The following is a 10,442-nucleotide window of genomic DNA, read 5'->3' on the forward strand; positions in this document are numbered from 1 at the left end:
TTTATGCTTTTTTTTTTTACTTTTCCAAGATTCCCTTAATCAATATCCATCATTTTATATTCAGAAATTAATTCATTTTGAAGCAATTCAGGTAGTTAATTATAAATTGGGCATAACTTAACTGAAGACTGAAACCAGCAAAGAAAACCTTTCAGATTATTTGTGAGTAGCCCTTCCTCTCAGCTTCAGCTTGTCAGTTCCTAGAGTTTAATATAATAGAATCTAAACTAGAAATTAGACTGCTCACTTCCTGTTTTATAATGCTGTTTTATCTCTCCCTTTCTAAAAAGGGTCTGTGTCCCTACAGTCACTGGGCCACTCTCTCTGTTTCTCCCTCTCTAAAACTCTGCAGACTTCTGTTTTCCGAGGTTTAACATCTCAAAAGTGATACACTCTTTAATTTGCCAATCTCACAAGTTGGATATAATGCTTATGATAAGATAATAGATTTGAAAGTGTCTTGTAAACTGCAACAGGGAAAACATGGGAAGATCCTTATTAGTGAGTAACCCCCTCCCCCGGGGTGGGGGGGAGCTCTGTTTCTCTGATAACATATGCATTTTGTCTCACTCTGAGTGTTTGTGTCTCTCTCCTTCTCACTGCCACCTCTAGGGTAAGACGCCTCAAGACAGAGCACAGCAGGCTGGGGACCCAGAGTTGGCTGCTTACCTCGAAAGCCGCCAAAACTATAAAATCCTTGGCCATGAGGACCTGGAAACTGCTGTTTGACCCTGGTAGATGGGCCAAGAGGATGAGTGAGCAAATCACCTGTGCCCTGCTGGCAGTTGGGCAGCTCCCCTGGAAGAAGCTGATGGAATCCATGTATCTGTCTGTCTCCTGCAAGAATCTATCTGAGACCATGCCACCAGTTTTTAAGGGCTACCAAGATGTACAACAGAACATGATAGCCCAGTGAGAAGGAGGCAGGCGACCTGGAGATTTGTGGAATGCAAGTTCCACAAAATTTGATCCTTATTGCTTCCAGCAAGTAGCATGAACTTCTGTGTTCACCTGTATAATTTATTTTACAGATTCAAAGGATGTTTGTATAAAAGGCACTGCTCCCTCCTCCCCCATGCATTTTCATCTTTCCCCCGTCCCACACAATTCTACTGTAATTACCATCAACTTAAAAAAATATGATATCTCTTCTCTTTCCATGCAGTCTTTGAAGACCACAAGATTGTCTGAAGGTCTTTTAAAACCCCTCTGGCTGTTCTGCAGAAATATTACTATAAAACCACTTCCATTTCCAAGACTAAAGATACCGAGACTACCTAGTGACTCTTTGCATGCCCTCCCCTTCCCCTCCTGTTTCATCCTATAGGAGCTGGAAAGTGCCACATGGATAACGTCAACTTGTGGGCTAATCTCTGAGGCCCGGTGAGGTGGCATGGGAGCTGTCTGTGCTCAGAGGTACCTCAGAGAGGTCACCCAGGGGTCGGCCCAGGCAGCTGTGCTGTTTGCTGATAGCCATGCAGGATGGGTTCAGCTTGGGCTGTTTGTACAGCTCCGTACTGCCTATGTGTAGCCATCTTTGCCTTTTGCTGCAATAGAGATGAGCAAAGGATTAAACAAAGGCCCATAGCTAGTTTGCAGAACCACTCAATTTCAAGTGCTGTTTAAATTGCAGGGCAGAAAACCGTGTGGGAACTGTGGTCACAGGAAATGGAGCACTCTAACAACGTTTAGTTCTAGTCTTTGTTGAGTGATAATAGAAAGCAACCTAATCGACTTGGGGTGGGGGGGACAGCGAAAGCAGAAGTAGCAACATATGTCAAGATAATACACTGGAGCAAGAAAACAGTCATTGGAATGTTGCACAGAAGCTAATGACATAGACTCTTGGATCCAGCAGTGAGAGGGAGTCCATTTAAGGTTTTCCTTCTAGGGTTCATTTTCACGATTTCCAGGAAGTCTTGACCCAAGGACAAAGCCTTGTTGAATGAATCCCACCCACTTCCAGATTCCCAGAATGCCTGGCTCTTTCTGATGGATGCTTCGTTTGTTGCTTGTCAGGTTCTGAGCTCATAGCTGAGAACCCTATTTCCAAGTATGGGGTAGTCTAATATATTTCTTTCTCTGCAGGCAGTTCTTGGTGCTGTGGCAATGTGGGGGTCTAGCCAGAAATGTCTGGGAGTGGGGGACTCTGTGATAACTAAAATATCAGGAGAAAAAGTCTTCTAACTTTCTGTCCAAATATCTACTTGAGTTGGGTGTGAGTCAAAAATAAACGCAGGTGTCCAAGGGTTTTATTTCGGCTAAATCTGGTATCTTCTGAGCTTCCTCCATTTTGCTCCTGGACACAACCAAACGCTCCCCTAGTGTTTCTGCATGTGACCATTAATGATCATTTCTCTATGTTTAATGTTAAGGGCCAGTGGTGACACATTATTTGTCTGAATCACATCTTGGTCCCAAATCATCATTTTTAAAGTATGGATGTAATATACTGTATTCGTTCAGAGCAACCTGTCAGTAGATGGAAATTTTATTTAGCACAGTTTCTCCTTAGTCACTTCAAACCCAAATGGTTGGCATTGTTTCCAGCTGTGGGAGAATGGGTTGGCTATGAGTAATCCATTTCCATCTATCAGCCTCAGACCTGGAACTCTCTCTTGGATTTTACAGTCAGGGAAGGAGGGGTTGCAGTAGATTGTTTCCAGAAGCTGGGGGAAAAAATATATGCTCCAGGAGAGTTTAATTACTGGGCTTCTGCAGGGAGTGTTTCAGTTGGTGGGACTGTCAAGGAAACATTGTGATGACAGAAATATAATATAATCCTTAAAACAGACTGGTATCTGGCTTTGAATGGTGCCTTCCATTCCCTGGATTGAGCCAGACATTTGGCTAGGCAGTCAGTTACCCAGCTGCCACTGTTGGGATAAAGGACTCCATTTTCATCAGTTACCATCTCAGATTTCTCTGTGAGTGCTTTAAAGCATCCCAGAGAAAATTTAGGGCACAGGTGGCCATGGGCCAATTCAAACAGCTCCAATGGAAGACACAAATAAACCCTTGGTATGAAGACTGATGAAGTACTGACTACTGGAAGGGTCCTGGTGCATCTGGAAACTGTTTAAAAAAAAAAAAAAAGCATTAGAGTCCTACAGCATTGATGGGGAACAATATGTGAGCTATCTCTTTGAAAAAGCAAACACCTCCAGGATTTGGGATTTTTTAAAAAAAAGTGAGCAGAACAGCCACATATTTACTGGCTTCACTATTGAATCTACCTCCTGTGGCAATTTTTTTTTTTATTTGGTTGCTGTGTGTGACAGTTTGGGCTTTAGAAAGAGCTAAAGCCATATGGTCTATGAATTTCCATCTCAGCTTAGGTATTTTGTACCCCCTTTAGTGGGCCATCAGGCCAGCCAATGGTCTGGTCCTGGTCTGAAGCCTCACATAACTTGGACAAAAATCTGTACCTATAAAAATGCTATTACAAAAAGCCTGCAGGGACATTTCTGCAAGAAGTGGCCACCTAGCTAGCCAACATTCCTGTGTTTAATCCTTTGTGTGTGGCACTGCCCACTCTGTGATTCCACTTCTATATTAGGCCACTAAAGGGATAGAAAATGGAGAATTATTTAAAGACAACATTCTATAACCTTAAAGGTAGTCATTTTGGGAACCTCATATTTCCGTATTATGCCATTAATGGAATACAGCACAATCAAGCTGGGCTTTGTCACATGCAAGGACTTGATAAAGAACAGGATTGCTAAACTAAGAAGGGAATAAGCACCATAACTTGGAATTTTGCTTTGAGATTTCTGGTTACTTCAACAGAGGCCATGACTGAAAACTATTGCAAGTTCTGAGACGGAATTTAGCTGGTGAATGCCCAGCTGTGAGATTGCTCATGACTGTGGACAGCCTCTATGCTCCATTGCTGCATACCTTTCATAATTGCTGCAGATCTGTGAGTGTTATAAGGCATTCAACAGGTAGTTCCTTTTCATTTGGACCTGGTAACAATCCCTTGAGTAAATGATTTCTGAAATGTAATTACTAGAATCCCCATGATATTCATGTCTTAGAAAATGTGGGGCAACAGTTTCATTTTGTGACAAGTTGATTTTATTAACAATATTTAGATTTCTTTTTATTTATGACAGTAGCACATGCTGTTTGTAACAAGTTATAATAGCACAGAGGAGTATCCCCTGCTGTGTCAAGGCATCTGTCCCTCTGTACTGGTGTCCTGTCTCAGTCCCCAGAGAGAAACGTTGTTAACGTTGATAAACATGGTTGCCTGTATGTTGCATCATAAACACCCTGTTCACATACTCATATATGCATATACAAATTCACACATGCATACAGAAATATATTTATTTGAATATATATGTGTATACACACACCTACATATATTGCATAGATTTAAAAATAGAAAACAATTGAAAAGCATGACAGTCATCTGTATATGTACAGTTAACACCAAAAGGCAAAGAGAGAGAAGATAACAGAATTTTCATTTATTTTTTGTTTCCAACATGACTGAGCTTAGTTCTTGTCACCACATCACTACAGTTACATGTGACATTTACTATTGGCTGTGTCATAAAATCCATGACCAAGAGTCTGACAATTATTTATGTTGATGTCCACAAAACACAGAACTTGCCTCAGCCCTGAGGCTGGTCTTTGCTATTTTAAGGTCTCAAATAGATAAAGGAGAGTTCTTTCCTCTGAGGCACACTCCACTTTATAAGGCTGAGTTTACAAGACTATCTCTCCATAGGTTGCCTAATGGTATTTGATTAGGGCAAGCTATTGGCAAGAAAGGGGAGTAACTTGGATATGGTCTGGAGTCTGACCAGTTTGTCTTCCAGTAGGAGTAGCTAATGAAATCACTAAGAACAGTATGATATTTTATTTAATTATGCTATTTAAAAATAAAAATAGTTCTTTGTTAAAATGGCTCATCATAAAACTACTAATTGCTCTACTTAACTAAATTATGTTCATTTTAGGAAAAAAATAGAAGAACATCTATTAAATGAGCTCTCTGATTACTCTTTAACATTTATCTAATATAAAAGCCTCTACCCACATCTCGGGAGACTCACCTTTGAATCCTCAGTGCTTCTCAGCTGCAACAATAATTTTGCCACCCATCTGCCAAAATCTTCGCCAGATATTATGATCAGAAGGGCTCTAAATGAAATTTCCTTTTAAGGCAAGTATCCATGTTGCCCAAAGGACAAGTACATGTCCACTGGCCTTGTCATCCTATAGACCTGCAACAATCCTGATAGTGGGACATAATCCGTGAGGCTCAGCACATTTCTTTCTTGTCCTATAAGAGCTCACAATCATAGCTGTTGTTTCCACACACAGTGGTATAGACAACATGTCCCCTTGACACATGGGTCCTATATGTGTTGTAGCTCTAATGGCCATCCATGGATTTTAGGCCGTCTCTCATAGTTTAATGGGAAACCTAGAAAAGAAATAAGCAAGGAATAGTGCATTGGACAACTTATTCTCCCAGGACATGAGATTTATTAAACTGGTCCCCAGAAGAAAGCAGAATAATCCTTAGGGCATTAAATCAATTATTTAAAAGTAGAAGCTTGAATATGAGATGGTGTGTCCATGATGGATAGATTCCTTTTCTGTTTACATATTCCCTTATGCATGCAATTATATGTTCACAAATCAGTCACGCGCATGTATTTAATCATTTATTTAAAAAATACTTGTCACTTACTCTGATGCAGGCACCACATATGAAGGGAAAAACAATGAATGCAATGGACAAACTCAGGATTTATTGGAGTTGGCAGCCAAGGGGGAGAGACAAATTCCAATGTGAAAAATGCTGTGTGGGAGAAACCCAGGGTCCCCTAGCATGTCCTGGAAGTTCAGGGCTAAGCTGTATTTGTATTGGCCAACAGTGTTTTAGGCTTATAAAAACAAAATTAACTAGGAAAGAAATAATGACATTTTGCATTTCCTTTTTCTTAAGAGTTTTAAAATGTTCTTAAAAATGTGTTTTGAAACTAATATTTTACATGAGACTTAGGAACTCGTCTGAAGTAAGGGTTGAAACTACTTTATCCCAGCTCTTAAGGGCAAAACTGGGAATAAGAAGCAGAGCTTGCACTGGATCTTGATTAAATATAAAGGAAATGAGCTATAAATTGTCAAATAATGCATTGGTCATCCTTACAGAGTTCTAAACTAGCAGCCCCTGGGAGAATTTTAACAGAGGGTATTTGACCATCTTTAAGATTGTTCTGACCGGACATAGGATCTGAGAGGGATGGGTTTAGATTCTGTATTTTTCTGTTATGATCTTTTAAAAAGATGTCTTTGTTGAGTGGCAGGATTTCATTTAAAAAATTCATGAAAACCTTGATTTTTCATCTTTAAATCATCATTTTGTACATGAGAAGCTTTAAAATATTGGGGGAAATGAACTTTAGTTATCATTTAAAAGTTTACAACCACTAAGCATGAATTTAAGAGCTAGCAAAAAAGAAACCATACAAAAAGCTGTAACTTCATTTAAAATAATTCTGGGAGCATTATGTATCTTGACACATTCTTAGGCATTCTCAAGGAAAATTCTATTAGAAATCTGTCTTACTGTTTGTTATATATATGAAGCACTGTGATTTGATATTCTTAAAGTTAAGGGTAACCTTATATAACCACAGAAGAAAATTCTGTCTAAAAGATATTTAGGAGCAAAGTAAATGTAAATGAGAGGTAGTTGTGGAAAACGCCTGGCTTCAGCTACCAGCATGGCAATTACAAAGAAGGAAACAACCACAGAAGAAAAAAAGTAATAATCTAGGTTTTCTCCCAACTTTAAGTTTCAACCTCTAAAACCAAATGGCATGTGAAATGGGAGCCTCTGATAGTGGCTCAAACTGAGACTATCTTCTTTCTCAACTCTTTAATGAAACACATATATAGCTTTTAACATAAAATAGTTGAACGACCAATCTATATTATTTCTTAATAACAATTTTCATAATGTTTTTTTTTTTAAATTAGTGGTTTGGCATTTTAATATGCCTTTTGGCACTTTTGAGCTTCAATACAACCCCAGGAGATGGATAATACATTTAGATGAATAAATTGAATCTTGAAGCAGTGAATTCATCTTGCATAGATCATATAGCAAAGGAGAACTGCAGCCAGAACTGAGGTCTTTAGAAATTGCAGGTTCACATGCCTATAAGAGAGGCTTTCCAAGTCCACAATTCTCCACCATTGCCTTCAATGATATTTTACATCACTTGTTCAGATTTCCATACTAAAATTGTTCCTCCATGAAAAAAAAAAAAAAAAAAAAAACTCCTACCTAAGATCCCACAGCAGAAGTTGGTTAGGACCAAGGGAGAATGTGAAATAAAAAATTCAAGAGCTTTCGTTATCAGAGAGAGGCTTGCCAGCCTAGACATATTTCAAGAAAAAAAAAAAAAAGCAGGTCAAAGGGATGGATTGTTTGAATGATTTCATGAGGATAAGTTAACACTGAAGGTTTATGACTCCTCTGCTTTATTTCTGACTCTCAATGTTTATAAAACGTGAATACTATTTTCCCTCCTTGAAAAGATATTGGAATGAAATTGTTTCAGAATGCTGCACCAGAAAGTGTTGAGAGTAGCCCTATCAATCAAGATGCTATTGCTCTGTTCATGGGTGGTCCCACAAAGTTCATCACTCATGTGATCACATACAAAGAGGTCGGAGACATCTATGGGAAATGATGCTGTACTTGAAATGGAAGGAGAAGATAATATTTTGCAATTCTGACTTTCATATTTTACTAGGATCACCTATGCATTGGCTGGTGAATATGCAGAAAGATGTTTGACCTGGAAAGAAGACAAAATTAGGAATATAATACTTGGAGGACACAGGTTAAAGAATACTCTGAGATTTCAAGTTCAGTAGGGCAATTTTAGAATGAAACAAGGACACAACAGAATAAGGACATGAAAAGGAGATGGCTTTATTATGTAAGGATTTGTTTTCCCCATAAGTTGTTTTTTTTTTTCTTTTTTCTTTCTTTTTTTTTTTTTAATTTTTTTGGAGAGGAACCCAGGGCCTTGAACATGATAGACAAGCACTCTACCACTGAGCTACATCCCCAACCCAAAATAGCTTTCTGAAAAACAGTTGATTACTTCTACTCTTCTAGTATTTAAGTAAAGACTGAATAACAAACTCAGGGATCATGTAAAAGCAAATCCATAACCATGAGGGATGTTGGACTAAAAAATCTGCAGCATTTCCCACATTTTGATCTCTGTAATTTTAGACTGGGGCAGTTAAAGCTCATTTGCTCCCAGGTACCTGCCAAATAGATGGCAATGAAAGCATCTTTACAAAAACATCAGCCATTGAAAATATATCCCAAAGCATTTGGACGCATGTATTTCCTTAAAAAATTTGCTTTGCTTATACACCTCTCTCTCTTTCTCTCTCTCTCTCTCTCACACACATACACACACACACACACACACACATGTACGTGCACACATGCATATTTTGCCAATTGCTTGTTAATCCCCAAATCTGAAAAAGATGTTTCTACTGAAAACAAGAGATTTAGTGTTCCTTTTTCTACTTAGTACCCCTTTGTTTGATGTGTAGAGTTGGAATTGGGACTTGGAGAAAGGACTAAGGATTTGTATATTTTCTGTAATAAAGAGACAGGAAGGCATTTTCTATATCTTTTTTTTTTAATTAAATAAGACAGAACCTCATATCACTAGGCTAATGTTTCTATAATATTTCTGTTTAAGGGGACTACAGTTTTAATTGCCCATCTTCCCTCATTTCTATGATGGTAAGGAGTGAATGTTCAGATTTCAATCAGGAGAAAGAGTTCACTCCAGATAATTTAAGAAATGGGCCCATATGTACAGTCCTATCAGAGAACTTCTTTCACTTCACTTCCCTTTTTCTTTTGCCTGACTCCTTGCCAACTCTATTCATGGTTGGTCACATAAAGCTCATCATCATGTGATCACATGAGTGGCTTGGGAAGGAAAAGGAAAAGCAGAATTTCAAGAAAAAGAAAAACAGTTCTCAAGAGTAGGACAATAATAAGACCCTCCTATTAACACTATTAATTCTCATAGCAACTCAAAAAAGTGACATACACGCTCAGCAAATTTGATGCCCGTGAAAATCAAACTCTGAAAATGTAGAAAACAATTAAACATGTTTAGAGTGGCTTCGAGGAGTGTTAGTTGCAAGTTTTTCAACTTATGTAATTTAGAATAATTAGATCATGTCTGGAACATAGGAGAATAGATCAGCTAATGTAAGAACTTTTAAAGGATTGGGTTGTTTGTGAGTGTTGCCCCAAATGATCTCAGGAACTTAGAGCTGTCCAAGACTTGTATGGGTCCACAACCAAATTTGAGAAGAATCTGAAAAATTGAGTGAGTGTTTCCACAAATCTAAATATATTTACTTTTTAAAAATTCAAAGATTTGTTATTTGGGGGTTTAAATACAACATTTTCTCTTAAACATGATAAACATAAGAGATATTTACAAATGGTTTTTACTTGTGAAAAGAATTTAGAGCATACACACTGATGGCAGCCCAAAGTTAGTCGGTTCATTATATTTTTTGTTTGTTTCAAATTTATAGGTAATTTTACAAACATATTGTTGAGATTTATCATTTTAAGATACTGTCTAGCCTTGATAGTTACGTAGCTTGTATTATAAATCCACATGGTTCCTGACCTTTTCGGTTTAACTAACATTTTTTCATCTGCTACCCTCTCCACCGCTCCATTTGTTAGATTGGGGTGCTCACAATATGCGTGCATAATTTCCAATGTAACTAGAACTTTGATGCTTGCTGGCATCCTGAGGTGGGTTGGGTAAAGTGGGCTCTTGCTGTCCTAGGGAATGACACTTAGAACTTTATAGACAAGATATTCTAATGCAATAGGATATTCTGCCAAGCACATCTTTGAATAGTGAGGGTCCTCATCAGCTGCCATAAATGCTGACTTGGCTTTTTTTTTTTTTTTAAACTGTGAGTGATTAAGTGGGCAACCATGAATCTGAGTATTACATGGACTCAGCTGATTGAAAGTAAGGGAAACCATGCCTGTCATGGAATTAAGGTCCACGGGACAATCTTAGTCCCGTCAGAATGAATATATTTAATTTTATCAGATTTCTGGGTGGAAGATAGTTCCTACACATCCAGAGTATCTTAGGCTATGGGTGGGCCACTCCCCAAGGCTACATCTGTAGGAAGAGTTACAGTCACATTTTAAAGGGCTCTTTCATGATTTCTGATTCTGCCCTTTCACATCCCAGAGCCATGCTTTTTGCAAAGCTGCCAACTGGCAGGTGGAATCCCCCAATACAGCAGCTGTGGCAGTAGAAAGAGGTCGTTTTATTTCCAGGTAGAGTGGGATCCGGATAATATGAGGCGGAGGG

General features: G+C 38.5%; 1 protein-coding gene across 13 annotated transcripts in view; it reads left to right on the plus strand.

The window, feature by feature from the left end:
* Dgki (diacylglycerol kinase iota) overlaps positions 1–10,411 on the plus strand; it is a 340,467-nt gene extending 330,056 nt beyond the window's left edge. For all 13 annotated transcript variants that reach the window (XM_048786882.1, XM_048786881.1, XM_048786888.1 and 10 more), the window contains one exon: positions 613–10,411. In XM_048786882.1, coding sequence (XP_048642839.1) covers positions 613–729 — 117 coding nt within the window. In that variant the 3' untranslated portion in view covers positions 730–10,411. The remainder of the gene's footprint in view (positions 1–612) is intronic.
* The last annotated feature ends 31 nt before the right edge of the window (positions 10,412–10,442 follow it).

The sequence above is a fragment of the Marmota marmota genome, unplaced genomic scaffold (assembly GCF_001458135.2).
Source record: "Marmota marmota marmota unplaced genomic scaffold, marMar, whole genome shotgun sequence".
NCBI classification, from domain to species: Eukaryota; Metazoa; Chordata; class Mammalia; order Rodentia; family Sciuridae; genus Marmota; species Marmota marmota.